This window comes from Bombina bombina, chromosome 9 (genome assembly GCF_027579735.1).
Source record: "Bombina bombina isolate aBomBom1 chromosome 9, aBomBom1.pri, whole genome shotgun sequence".
NCBI lineage: Eukaryota > Metazoa > Chordata > Amphibia > Anura > Bombinatoridae > Bombina > Bombina bombina.
The window spans coordinates 1,694,327-1,709,702 of record NC_069507.1 but is presented as its reverse complement, the minus strand read 5'-3'; the positions used below and the strand labels follow the sequence as shown (position 1 = coordinate 1,709,702).

Here is a 15,376-nt window from a genome sequence, read left to right as displayed (position 1 = left end):
ATCCCAAGGCGGCTCTAGTGGATGCACTAGTAGCACCTTGGACCTTCAAACTAGCTTATGTGTTCCCGCCATTTCCTCTCATCCCCAGGCTGGTAGCCAGGATCAATCAGGAGAGGGCGTCGGTGATCTTGATAGCTCCTGCGTGGCCACGCAGGACTTGGTATGCAGATCTGGTGAATATGTCATCGGCTCCACCTTGGAAGCTACCTTTGAGACGAGACCTTCTTGTTCAGGGTCCGTTCGAACATCCGAATCTGGTTTCACTCCAGCTGACTGCTTGGAGATTGAACGCTTGATTTTATCGAAGCGAGGATTCTCAGATTCTGTTATCGATACTCTTGTTCAGGCCAGAAAGCCTGTAACTAGAAAGATTTACCACAAAATTTGGAAAAAATATATCTGTTGGTGTGAATCTAAAGGATTCCCTTGGGACAAGGTTAAGATTCCTAGGATTCTATCCTTCCTTCAAGAAGGATTGGAAAAAGGATTATCTGCTAGTTCCCTGAAGGGACAGATTTCTGCCTTGTCGGTATTACTTCACAAAAAGCTGGCAGCTGTGCCAGATGTTCAAGCCTTTGTTCAGGCTCTGGTTAGAATCAAGCCTGTTTACAAACCTTTGACTCCTCCTTGGAGTCTCAATTTAGTTCTTTCAGTTCTTCAGGGGGTTCCGTTTGAACCCTTACATTCCGTTGATATTAAGTTATTATCTTGGAAAGTTTTGTTTTTAGTTGCGATTTCTTCTGCTAGAAGAGTCTCAGAATTATCTGCTCTGCAGTGTTCTCCTCCTTATCTGGTGTTCCATGCAGATAAGGTGGTTTTACGTACTAAACCTGGTTTTCTTCCAAAAGTTGTTTCTAACAAAAACATTAACCAGGAGATTATCGTACCTTCTCTGTGTCCAAAACCAGTTTCAAAGAAGGAACGTTTGTTGCACAATTTGGATGTTGTTCGCGCTCTAAAATTCTATTTAGATGCTACAAAGGATTTTAGACAAACATCTTCCTTGTTTGTTGTTTATTCAGGTAAAAGGAGAGGTCAAAAAGCAACTTCTACCTCTCTCTCTTTTTGGATTAAAAGCATCATCAGATTGGCTTACGAGACTGCCGGACGGCAGCCTCCCGAAAGAATCACAGCTCATTCCACTAGGGCTGTGGCTTCCACATAGGCCTTCAAGAACGAGGCTTCTGTTGATCAGATATGTAGGGCAGCGACTTGGTCTTCACTGCACACTTTTACCAAATTTTACAAGTTTGATACTTTTGCTTCTTCTGAGGCTATTTTTGGGAGAAAGGTTTTGCAAGCCGTGGTGCCTTCCATTTAGGTGACCTGATTTGCTCCCTCCCTTCATCCGTGTCCTAAAGCTTTGGTATTGGTTCCCACAAGTAAGGATGACGCCGTGGACCGGACACACCTATGTTGGAGAAAACAGAATTTATGTTTACCTGATAAATTTCTTTCTCCAACGGTGTGTCCGGTCCACGGCCCGCCCTGGTTTTTTAATCAGGTCTGATAATTTATTTTCTTTAACTACAGTCACCACGGTACCATATGGTTTCTCCTATGCAAATATTCCTCCTTAACGTCGGTCGAATGACTGGGGTAGGCGGAGCCTAGGAGGGATCATGTGACCAGCTTTGCTGGGCTCTTTGCCATTTCCTGTTGGGGAAGAGAATATCCCACAAGTAAGGATGACGCCGTGGACCGGACACACCGTTGGAGAAAGAAATTTATCAGGTAAACATAAATTCTGTTTTTAAATAAATACGAGGATTTATCAGTGTCAATATCTGAAGCAGGATCCTCTGAATCAGACAGATCCTCATCAGAGATAGATAAATCAGTATGTTGTCGGTCATTTGAAATTTCATCATCTCTGAGAAGTTTTAAAAGACCTCTTACGTTTATTAGAAGGCGGAATGGCAGACAAAACCTTCTGAATGGAATCAGAAACAAATTATCTTAAATTTACAAGAATATCCTGAAAATTAGATGTTGATGGACCAGCAACAGGTAATGAACTACTACTGATGGAAACATTATCGGCATGTAGCAGATTCCGAGACAGGATCAGATTGAGACATCTTTCAATATGTAAGTGAAAAAATAACATATAAAGCAAAATTATCAATTTCCTTAAGACAGTTTCAGGAATGGGGAAAAAATGCAAAAGCATAGGCCTCTGACATTGAAAAAAAGACCAGAGGCAAAAGGAATGGGGCTTTAAATAATGAAAATATTTTTTTGGGGCGCCAAAAACGTCCGGAACTAAACACGAGCATCATAGATGACGCAACCTTGTGAAACACTCTGCGCCAACTAAGACCCGGAAATGACGAATCTACGTCAACAGACGTAATTTTCGTGCCAAAAAGTCTCGTGCCAAGAATGACGCAATAAATTATCGCATTTTGCGCTCTCGCGAGCCTAATACAGCCCGCACTTAAAAAAAAGTCAATCTGAAAACCCCAGGTAAGAATTTTTTTTTTAATTTTTTTTTTTTATTTTTTTTTAATGCATTTCCCAGATATGAAACTGACAGTCTGCAAAAAGGAAATATACTGATAAACCTGAATCATGGCAAATATAAGTACAAACATATTTATAACTTTATATATAAATTGCCAAACCATAGCTGAGAGTGTCTTAAGTAAATGAAACATACTTAACAAAAGACACCCATCCACATATAGCAGATAGCCAAACCAGTACTGAAACGAGAATCGGTAGAGGTAATGGTATATAAGAGTATATCGTCGATCTGGAAAGGGAGGTAGGAGATGAATCTCTATGACCGATAACAGAGAACCTATGAAATAGATCCCCATTAGGATGACCATTGCATTCAATAGTTATTACTCCCTTCACATCCCTCTGACATTCACTGCACTCTGAGAGGAACCGGGCTTCAAAAAATGCTGAGAAGTGCATATCAATGTAGAAATCTAGCACAAACTTACTTCACCACCTCCATAGGAGGCAAGGTTTGTAAAACGGAATTGTGGGTGTGGTGAGGGGTATAACTAGCAAGTAATTGTAAATAGACTTACAAATAAGAATAGGTAACTTAAATCTGTGTGAAATAAAATTTCACCAACTGAGCCCTATCAAAGTCAGAGATAGATTTGAATTATTTTAAAGAGAAATATTTTTGCTATTCCATTCATACGCTAAAGTTTATTAAGTAAATATATTTAACCACACATACATTTAGCAAGAGCTAAAAATTAAAAACACTACACCCAAGTTGAACTATATTTTAGAATTATTCTGGAATCAGCATATAGGGTATCATGCAGCATGTATATAAGTATAGGCTAAGCCCTTACAATCCGAGGGCTGATTAAGTCTAGTTTTACCAGTAATATTTATAAGCTGCAATTTACCAGGCCAACGAGGGTGAGCAAATTAAAAAAGGGAAAGACAAAGCTTATCCCAGAGGACCCCTGACGTACGTTTCACAAAAAACGCTTCCTCAGAGGTGAGGGGTATATTTATAGGCATTTTGAGGTTTGGGAAACTTTGCTCCTCCTGGTAGGATTGTATATCCCATATGTCACTAGCTCATGGACTCTTGCCAATTACATGAAAGAAAAGGCAGGGTTTTTTTTTTGCCTACGGTTGTCTTCAGATAGCATAAATTAGGAATGCATTGCCCCTTCTTTGTGTCCTAATTCCTCAGAGAGGCTTCTTCACAATTTGGATGTTGTTACAGCTCTGTATAATGTAAATAGGACTAAGGATTTCAGATAAACCTCTAATTTGTTTGTCCATTTTTTCCTGATGGCAGAAAGCTACTGCTGTCTTCCTGGTTTAAACTTTTGATCCATAAAGCTTACTTAGAGGTGAGACAGCCTCCACCTAAACTGATTACTGCTCATTCTACTAGGTCAGTTTCCACTTCTTGGGCTTTTAAGAATGAGGCTCCAGTTGACCACATTTGCAAGGCAGCTACTTAGTCTTCTTTGCATCCTTTGGAAAGTCCTTCATGTAGTAGTCTCAACATCATTTTTTGTTTTGTTTTTGTGCTGTCAGTTTTTTAAGTGCATAATTTTTAAGTATAAATTAAAATTGTATTTTTTTGGTTGTGGACTTTTCTGTGAGAAAATGTTTTTTGCCCCTCCCTTATTTATCATTACTGGTGGACTGCACAGCTTAGGTATTAGTTTTCAGGAGTAATGGATAATGCACTCTCACCTCCTGTATGAAAAAAACATAATTTATTCTTACCTGATAAATTTAATTTATTTCATGTGGTGAGAATCCACAATACTCTACCCTGTTATTTTCGTGTTGATTTATTTTTGTTCACTTATTTTTTCCCTGCTTTTATTATCTTGCTCGTATTTCTTTTCCTAAATGTTTTGCTTGGCTATATGTCAGACTAGTTTCCAGTAAAGTGTGAGGGGTTTTATAGTACTCTTGGTATTTTGCAATCTTTGCCTCCTCCTAATGGCCAGGAAGAGTAATTACCAGGAGTAATGGATAGTGGAGTCTCACCACTGTGAAAGAAATGAATTTTCAAGGTAAGCATAAATTATGTTTTCATAACCTATAGTCAGACAATAGTGTCATTTACACATTTGCATTGATTTAAAGCTGAAGTTGTTATTGTGTATTTTACAATAGTTCAGTTGATATCGTTCCAATTTTTATTTTGTTTTTTAAGTTTGACTTCTTACATTATTATGTTTTCTCTCCATAGGTTGCTGCTAGCTTGGAAAATAATCTTATACCAAAACTAACAAGTTCTCCACCTGACATTGAAGCCTTGAGAGTATATCTGTCTCTCCCAGAATGTCCACTTATGACCGACTCAAACAACTTCTCATCTTTAGCAATTCCTTTTGCTACAGCAATTGTTAATTTAGAGAAAGTGCCATTAAAAGTTCTTGGTGAGTGTATTATCGTTTGTGAAATAAAACTGTTAGTAATACTAATAGAAACCTAGCATTTGCATGTTCAATGTTATGGTTGTGTCACTGAAAATCAGTTTGTCAAGAATGTTTTCACTGAATTCTATACATAAAGATAGTTCATGACTGTATTAATGTTGGTCATTAAAGGGACCTATAACACCTTCTAAAAATTGTTTAAACTATTTACTAATAATAACAAAGTAATCATGAATCCCTATTCTTGCCCCTCAGTTTACCCCAAACAGTTAAAAAAAAGTGTCTTTAATTAGACTGCTGATCTGCCGCTTGGTGATGCTATGTATGCCACCATATTGCCACACGGGCACAGCAGTCATGTGATTGTGCATGGCAGATAAAGTTAAGTTTAGAGAAGAATTACCAGAATGCTCTCTCACAGTGGTGCTAAGTGAGTGCTGTAATTAGCTGTATAATCATTTTTCATATGTGCCTCTTATTTATATAAATAAATATTCTGTAGTGCATGCATTTTATTAATTTCAAAGAACTCAAAACTTTTTCTAAGCTAGAAGAAATACGTCTGACTGCACTATTGAGAGGAACTGTTGTTTTAGTTAATAGCAACAGCTGATGCTACATGGAGGGGAAAGGAATGAGCTGAAGATACACGGAGGGGGTTAGATCTTCATCTATTATCCTGCAAAGTTACTTTTTCTGTTAGCTTTTTCCTTGGTAAGTGTCAGAGTTTTTTGGTCTCTCCTGTAAGACTCCTTTACTGGTATTTCATAAGGATAAAGGTGTTTTGCAAACCAGCTATTGGTTTATTCCTTTTTTCCCCACAGATTCTATCAATTAGGAAATTGTGGTTTCTTCCTTGTGCCCAGCTCCTAAGAAATCTAAGAAGCGGTAACTTCACAGCTTTAATTTTCTTAAAACCCTTAAATTGTATCTGGAAGCAGCTTTTAGACTTTGCTCTGCTGTTTTTGCCTATTTTTCTGGACTTTGTAATGGTCCTAGGGATACTGTGTTGCTTGGCTTAAGGCCTTAATGGTAGTGGTGAATATTTCCACTGAGCATATTACTGCTCATTCCACCAGAGCAGTGACTGCTTTTTGTGCCTCTGAATCGTATCAGTGAGGCGGATTCTTGGTCTTCATTGCATAAATTTGCCACATTCTACCATTGCAATGTTTTTTCCTCTGCTGAGGTGGCTTTTGGCAGGAATGCACTGCAAGCCATTATGCCTGATTAGTAAAACACCTGCTTCTTATATTGTACTATTTCACAGTGGTCTCTTGGGTATTAGATCCCAAATATGATGTTCTTGTTTTCATTTATTTAATGATGGTGTCAGGGTGCCAGGAATCAGACTGAGATGAGAAGTGCAAAAATAATCACATCTTTATTAATAACAAATAATAATAAAAAGTCCACAAGTCGAACAACAAGCCAGGAGTCAAAGCCAGAGCTGGTAGTCAGACGAGCCGAGTCAGGAGCCAAAACGAGTAGTCAGATGAGCCGGAATCAGGAACAAGGAGAACAGCAGAGTCAGGAACAAGCCAGGGATCAAAAACCAGGAGGGACGTCAGACAGCCAGGTAATACACAGGAACTGGAACTCACAAACAGGTCTGAGACAACGCAAGGGCAAAGCATACTGAATAGAGGCCCTTTAAATAAGTGATGACATCACAATTCTAAGACTGCAGCCTGTCTCACATGGATGATGACACCAGTCTGGCCATAAGAGGGCGTGCAGGAAATGAGCAGCATCACACACTCTGCACCAGACTCAGCAAGAGAGATAAGTAAAATGGCTGCCAGCAGCACATGGCAAACAAAGCAGGGAAAAAACCCTGACAGTACCCTCCCCTCAACGACCCCTCCCCCGTGGGAGGACAAAAGGCTTATTGGGGAAACGGGCATGGAAGGCACGGAGGAGGGCGGGAGCATAAACATCAGAGGAAGGAACCCATGAACGCTCCTCTGGACCGTAGCCCCTCCAGTGAACCAAATACTGTACGCAGCACCTGGACATACAAGAGTCAATAATGCTGCTGACCTCATTCTTCGTGGTTGTCAACAGAGATAGGACAGTATTGACCCATCGGAGTATTTTTAAAGAACCAACATAACGGGGAGCCAGTTTATTGGAAGGCACACGAAGGTTCAAGTTGCGGGAGGACAGCCAAACCCATAATTCGCCATGAACTGGGATAACTGGGAGGAAGCATTAATAGCACTATTACGAGCAAACTCTGCCCAGGGTAACAGTTCAGACCAATTATTGTGGTGATCTGAGACAAAGCAACGGAGGAACTGTTCCAGAGCTTGATTAGACCGTTCCGCAGCGCCATTTGATTGAGGGTGATATGCCAAGAAGAAGGAAAGCTGGATCCCCATTTGAGCACAAAAGGAACACACAAAAGGAACACCAAAATCTGGAGACAAACTGGTTACCCTGGTCCGACACTATCTCCTTGGGTAACCCATGTAAACGGAAGACCTCCCGGGCAAAAATTGAAGCAAGCTCCTGAGCGGTAGGCAACTTCTTCAAGGGAATGCAATGTGACATTTTAGAAAAACGGTCAACGGCCATAAGGATAACAGTATTGCCATTGGAAACAGGGAGCTCGACAATGAAGTCCATGGAATGATGTGTCCAAGGACGCTTACCATTGGCAATAGGTTGAAGAAGACCCACATGAAGACATCGAGGAGTCTTATTCTGTGCACAAACTGAGCAGGAGGCAACATACGTAACAACATCAGAACGAAGACCTGGCCACCAGAATTGTCGAGTGACAGACCAAATCATTTGGTTCTTGCCTGGGTGACCTGCGGCTTTAGGATAGTGGTAAGTGTTCAAAAGTTTAGTTTGAAGATTCTCAGGAACAAAACACTTGCCACTAGGTTTCTCAGGAGGTGCATTGGTTTGTGCAGCCAGGATCTCCTCCCCCAAGGGAGAAGTCAAATTAGTACGTATGGTAGCCAAAATATGGTCAGGAGGTATAATAGGAGTAGGTACAGACTCCTCCTTGGACAGAGGCGAAAATTGTCGAGAGAGGGCATCAGCCCTAACATTCTTACTACCAGGCAGGTAGGAGACCACATAATTAAACTGAGACAAAAATAGCGCCCATCTGGCCTGTCGGGGCGACAAACGTTTTGCTTCAGATAGATAAGTTAAATTCTTGTGGTCAGTAAGAATGAGCACTGGCACGCTAGTACCCTCGAGAAGATGCCTCCATTCCTTGAGTGCCAAAATTATGGCCAGTAATTCCCTGTTGCCAATTTCATAATTGCACTCCGCTGGAGACAATTTCTTAGAGAAGAAACCACATGGATGCAAGGAACCGTCAGGCGTAGGACGTTGAGACAAGAGGGCACCTACTCCAGTTTCAGACGCATCAACCTCAAGAACGAAAGGCAGGACAGGGTTAGGATGAGCCAGAACTGGAGCGGCAGTAAAGGCGGTCTTAAGACTATCAATTAATGGCAGTAGGTAACCAATGGAGTGGATCATTCTCTTTACGGGTCATGTCTGTGATAGGTTTGACCAAGGAAGAAAAGTTGAATAGACCGAAGACCAACTGGGCGCGGCCACTGCAGACAACTTGTCAGGATCCATGGAGAACCCTGCAACGGAGATAACATAACCTAGGAAGGTTACTTGAGTCTGATGGATCTCACATTTCTCGAGTTTACAAAACAGGCCATTGTCACATAGTCTCTGAAGAACCCGTGTAACATCAGAACGATGAGCCTCAAGTGTGGGTGAGTGTATGAGGATGTCGTCTAAGTACACCACAACACACTGTTGCAACATATCTCATAGGATATCATTAATAAATTCCTGGAAAACAGCAGGAGTATTACATAGGCCAAAGGGCATTACAAGATATTCATATTGCCCGCTCCTAGTGTTAAATGCTGTTTTCCATTCGTGGCCCTCAGAGATTGTACGCTCCTTTAAAATCAAGTTTAGAAAGACTGTAGCTCCCTTGAGGCGGTCAAAGAGTTCCGTAATGAGTGGAATAGGGTAAGCATTCTTAATTGTAAGACAATTAAGACCCCTATAATCGATGCATGGTCTTAACTCATCACAAAGAAGCAGCCAGCCCCTGCAGGAGAGCAGGATTTGCGGATGATCCCCCGCGACAGAGCATCGGCAACATACTCCTCCATAGCACAATTCTCTGCAACAGACAGAGGGTAAACCCGGCCCCTAGGAGGAATGGCTCCGGGTTGCAGGTCTATGGCACAATCATGAGACCGGTGAGGAGGCAACGTACCAGCATGCACCTTGTCAAAAACATCTAGGAACTCTTGGTACCGAAGAGATACCGAAGAAGTGCACAAGACTTTAACTGGTTTCCGAAGACAAGTGGAAATACATTGTGAAGACCATGACAAAATTTCGGACCTGCGCCAGTCGAGACTGGGATTGTGCTTTTGGAGCCAGGGATAACCCAGAACAACTGGAAAATGCGGAGAGTTTATCACCTGGAACTGGAGGGTTTCAAAATGGAGAGCCCCAACAGCCATGGACAACGGAGCGGTTTCGTGAGTAACGAGTGCAGGCTGAAGGGGCCTGCCATCAATGGCCTCAATAGCAAGTGGAACGGACAGAGGCAAAACAGGAATGGAGTGCTTTGATACAAAAGCACTGTCAATGAAATAGCCTGCAGCACCGGAGTCAACAAGATCCTGGGTGACTATGGAGGAGTCCACTCAGGAAAGGACAACCTTGACCAAAGGTTTCTCCTTAAGTGGTTACGGGGACGAGGATAACCACCCAAGGTCTGCCCCCAACAGGACCTTAGGTGCGAGCGTTTCCCGGCCGTGTAGGATATTGCTTTAAAAGGTGGCCCTGTAACCCACAATAGAGGCAGAGCCCCTCCCTCCTCCTAAGGGCCCTCTCCACCGCGGAGAGACGCGTGAATCCCAATTGCATCGGCTCAGCAGTAGCTGGTGACTCTGGACCAGGAGGCATGGGTGGGAACGAACACTTAGGAGACAACGGAACAGGAGGCTTCCACAAGCGCTCCTTGAAAGAGGGCCTCTCTCTGAGTCTGATGTCAATTAGGATCAAAAAAAGACACCAATGCCTCAAGATCCTCTGGTAAATCTCTGTCAGCAACTTTGTCTTTAATCGCATCAGAGAGCCCATGAAAGAAGGCGGCAACAAGGGCTTCATTGTTCCAACCTACCTCTGCGGCAAGCGTACGGAACTCAATAGCATACTGAGCAACAGATCTTGTACCTTGCTGAATGGACATTAGTCATTTAGCAGCAGAGAAGGAGCGAGCCGGAAAATCAAATACCCTTTGAAAAGAAGGCCACAAATTCAGGGTAATTTGAAATCACAGGTTTATTAGTCTCCCACAAAGGATTAGCCCAGGCAAGAGCTGTGTCAGAGAGATGAGAAATACTACCTTAGCTCTGTCAGAGGGAAACGCCTGAGGTAACATCTCAAAGAAAATGCCCACCTGGTTCAAAAACCCTCTGCACTGAATAGGATCGCCTCCATATCGCTGAGTTAGAGGTGCAGAACCGGACATGCTCCTGGTAGGCATAGGTGCAGCAGCGGAAACAGGAGCAGCCATAACTTGCGGGACACTTTGGTCCAAATGTGCAGTGCGAGTCAGCAGGGTTTGCAGGGCTAGTGCAAATTTATGTAAAAATGCTAAGGAGCGCCTAATATAAAATAAGGCAAGGAATAGTTTAATAAAACAAAGTGAACATAAAATGGATATTGGCTTGAAAGTGGAATTTAGCTTAAAACAACCCTGACTTCAGAGTATAACAGGGGATGAAAATTGATAAGATACAATGAACAAACAATTCACACTTTTAAAATAAATACATAGATAACACAGATATGGATTTAACTTGGAATTTCCATACTAAACAAATACTATATAGTTTTAATGAATTCCCATAAATGAAAACTTAATATGAGACCTAATATTGTCTAATAAAAGTTAATCAAGTGTGTGATATTTAATGTCTAATAAAAGTTCATCAAATAAAAGTTCATCAAATATGTGATATTCCTTGTGAACAGTAAGTATAGAACCAAAAAGCAGTCTATAAAGTGCCTCGTGCTTAGTGACATCCAAAAAAGAAAAATAAGTGTTGAAGAAGAAATATATTATAATAATATAATAAAAATCAAAAAAATCTCAAAAAATGTGAAAAATATATAAAAATGTAAAAATATATTAAAAACTCCAAAAGAATTTTGTGAAGATCCCAAGTGTGAGTGATGTGATAGTTCTTCAATTAAAAAAAATAATATATAAAGAAGGTGATAGAAATCCGGATTTATCCAAAAAATCTCACATTCATTTCTGAGTACCTGTAAATAAAAATAATAACGTAGTGCAATAGAGTTTAAAATATAGATTGAAATAACTTGAATGAAGCTTACCATATGTGTCAACGCATTTCGGCCCTGTATCTGGGCCTTTTTCAAGACTAGTGCAAATTTATCCAAGCGGTGATCCTGTTCACCCATCCTGGAAATTATGGCAGGTAAAGGTGGATTATTAGCACCATCAGGATTCATGGCCCTTGCGTAATGTCAGGATGCCAGGAATCAGACTGAGATGAGAAGTTCAAAAATAATCACACCTTTATTAATAGCAAAAAATAATAAAAAGTCCACAAGTCAAATAACAAGCCAGGAATCAAAACCAGAGCTGGTAGTCAGACGAGCCGAGTCAGGAGTCAAGGCGAGTAGTCAGACGAGCCGGAATCAGGAACAAGGAGAACAGCAGAGTCAGGAACAAGCCAGGGATCAGGAACCAGGAAGGACATCAGGCAGCCAGGTAATACACAGGAACTGGAATTTACAAACAGGTCTGAGACAACGCAAGGGCAAAGCATACTGAACAGAGGCCCTTTAAATAATAAGTGATGACATCACAATGGAGACTGCAACCTGTCTCACACGGATGATGTATAAGAGGGCGTGCAGGAAATGAGCAGCATCACACACTCTGCACCAGAATCAGCAAGAGAGGTGAGTAAAATGGCTGCCAGCAGCACATGGCAAACAAAGCAGGGAAAAAACCCTGACAGATGGCAAGAGTCCACAACCCCTTGCTATTCTGACTACAGCTTGCTGCATAACTTTTTTTTTTTTCTCTTGTAAGATGTATCGAGTCCACGGATTCATCCATACTATTCTCCTTCCCTACAGTAAGTGGCAAAGAGAGCACCCACAGCAGAGCTGTCTATATAGCTCCTCCCTTAGCTCCACCCTCAGTCATTCTCTTTGCCTACTCTAAGTACTAGGAAGGGTAAAGTGAGTGTGGTGACAAAAATATTAGTTTTTATTTTCTCAAGCAAAAGTTTGTTATTTTAAATGGTACCGGTGTGTACTATTTACTCTCTGGCAGAAAAGGGATGAAGATTTCTGCAAGGAGGATGATGATCTTAGCACTTTGTAACTAAGATCCACTGCTGTTCTTACAAGGGCTGAAGAGTACAGGAAAATTTCAGTTGGGGAACAGTTTGCAGGCTAAACTGCATTGAGGTATGTTCAGTCTATTTTTTTCCTAGACAGACTGTGTTAATTCTAGAAAAGGCTGGCAATATCCCCATGAGGGAAGGGTAAGCTGTATTCAGACACTTAGTAGGAATCCAAGCTTGCATAAAGTGCTCATTAGTTACTGGTGACACTGATAGGAAAAAAACGTTTTTGTTTTTTATAAAAAATGCAAACATAACGTTTTTTGAGGGACTTTAGGGGGTCATTGTGGCTTGTTTAAGGGTTAGTAACCCACATGGCTAGTTTAGGCCCCATAACATCGAGTGAGGTGGGAGGGGCCTATTTTCGCGCCTCAGTTGCTCAGTTTCTTTACCTCAGAGACATCCAGCTGCTTCTCCAGAGGTTCCTACTGTGTTTGAGGGCTGTAAAGAAGTTTTTATCCCCACAAATCGTTCCTAAAGGGCAGGTAGGCGCCACAGCAGAGCTGTGGCAGGGTGCTGAACGTTTTTTTACCGGTTTTTGACGTTTTGTCAATCCGGTTTTTACATTAAGGGGTTAATTGTTTATTTGCATAGCTGTGCAAAGTTACTAAGGCTTTATGATGCTACTGTAAACATTTCGTTGAGTTTACTGCTTTTTTACACTGCTTTGCAGAGTTTGTGCAGCTTTTTTTCTCTTAAAGGCACAGTACCGTTTTTTTCTAATTGTTATTTGCTTTGATTAAAGTGTTTTCCAAGCTTGCTTGTTACATTACTAGCCTGTTTAACATGTCTGACACCAAGGAAAATCCTTGTTCAATGTGTTTAGAAGCCATTGTGGAACCCCCTCTTAGAATGTGTCTCACTTGCACTGATATGTCTATAAATTATAAAGAGCATATTTTAGCACTTAAAAATATTGCAATAGATGATTCTCAGACAGAAGGAAATGAGGGTTTGCCATCTAGCTCTCCCCAAGTGTCACAACCAGTAACGCCCGCACAAGTGACGCCAAGTACCTCTAGTGCGTCAAATTCATTTACTTTACAAGACATGGCCACAGTTATGAATACAACTCTCAGAGGTTTTATCTAAACTGCCTGGTTTACAAGGAAAGCGTGACAGCTCTGGGTTAAGAACAAATGCAGAGCCGTCTGACACTTTAGTAGCCGTATCCGATATACCCTCACAATGTTCTGAAGTAGGGGTAAGGGATTTGTTATCTGAGGGAGAAATTTCTGATTCAGGAAAGACGCTCCCTCAGACAGATTCTGATATGACGGCCTTTAAATTTAAGCTTGAACACCTCCGCTTATTGCTCAGGGAGGTATTAGCGACTCTAGATGATTGTGACCCCATAGTGGTCCCAGTGAAATTGTGTAAAATGGACAAATACTTAGAGGTTCCTGTTTACACTGATGTTTTTCCAGTCCCTAAGAGGATTGTGAATATTGTTACTAAGGAGTGGGATAGACCAGGTATTCCGTTCGCTCCCCCTCCTGTTTTTAAGAAAATGTTTCCCATATCTGACACCATGCAGGACTCGTGGCAGACGGTCCCTATGGTGGAGGGAGCTATTTCTACTCTTGCTAAGCGTACAACTATACTTATCGAAGACAGTTGTGCTTTCAAAGATCCTATGGATAAAAAATTAGAGGGTCTCCTAAAGAAAATTTTTGTTCATCAAGGTTTTCTTCTCCAACCTATTGCGTGCATTGTTCCTGTAACTACTGCAGCTGCTTTCTGGTTCGAGGCTCTAGAAGAGGCTCTTCAGATGGAGACTCCATTAGAGGATATTATGGATAGAATTAAGGCCCTTAAGTTGGCTAATTCTTTCATTACAGATGCCGCTTTCCAACTGGCTAAATTAGCGGCAAAAAATTCAGGGTTTGCCATTTTAGCACGCAGGGCGTTATGGCTTAAGTCCTGGTCTGCTGATGTGTCATCAAAATCTAAACTTTTGAACATTCCTTTCAAAGGAAAGACCCTATTCGGGCCTGAACTGAAAGAGATTATTTCAGACATCACTGGAGGGAAAGGCCATGCCCTCCCTCAGGATAAAACAAATAAAATGAGGACCAAACAAAATAATTTTCGTTCCTTTCGGAACTTCAAGGGTGGTCCCGCTTCAGCTTCCCCTGCTGCAAAGCAAGAGGGGAATTTTGCTCAATCCAAGTCAGTCTGGAGACCTAACCAGGCTTGGAACAAGGGTAAACAGGCCAAGAAGCCTGCAGCTGCCTCTAAGACAGCGTGAAGGGGTAGCCCCCGATCCGGGACCGGATCTAGTAGGGGGCAGACTCTCTCTGTTCGCTCAGGCTTGGGCAAGAGATGTTCACGATTCCCTGGGCTTTAGAAATTGTGTCCCAGGGATATCTTCTGGACTTCAAAGACTCCCCCCCCAAGGGGGAGATTTCACATTTCTCAATTGTCTGCAAACCAGACAAAGAGAGAGGCGTTCTTACGCTGTGTAGAAGACCTACATACCATGGGTGTGATCCGCCCAGTTCCAAAAGAGGAGCAAGGGCTAGGGTTTTACTCAAACCTGTTTGTGGTTCCCAGAAAAGAGGTAACTTTCAGACCAATCTTGGATCTCAAAATTCTAAACAAATTCCTCAGAGTACCATCATTCAAGATGGAGACTATTCGGACTATTCTACTGTTGATCCAGGAAGGTCAATATATGACTACCGTGGATTTAAAGGATGCGTATCTACACATCCCTATTCACAGAGATCATCATCAATTCCACAGATTCGCCTTTCTGGACAGGCATTACCAGTTCGTGGCCCTTCCCTTCGGGTTGGCCACGGCTCCCAGAATTTTTACAAAGGTGCTAGGGTCCCTTTTGGCGGTGCTAAGGCTGCGGGGCATAGCAGTGGCGCCTTATCTAGACATCTTAATTCAGGCGTCGACTTTCCAACTAGCCAAGTCTCACACGGACATCGTGTTGGCTTTTCTGAGATCTCACGGGTGGAAGGTGAACATAAAAAAGAGTTCTCTCTTGCCTCTCAAAAGAGTTTCCTT

General features: G+C 41.8%; 1 protein-coding gene across 1 annotated transcript in view; it reads left to right on the top strand.

Moving 5' to 3' along the window:
• HERC4 (HECT and RLD domain containing E3 ubiquitin protein ligase 4) overlaps positions 1-15,376 on the top strand; it is a gene marked incomplete at its 5' end in the record, with an annotated part of 748,563 nt that overhangs the window by 278,904 nt on the left and 454,283 nt on the right. Inside the window, 1 exon segment of the mRNA XM_053691837.1 lies at positions 4,703-4,892. Within this exon segment, the coding sequence (XP_053547812.1) occupies positions 4,703-4,892 (190 nt within the window).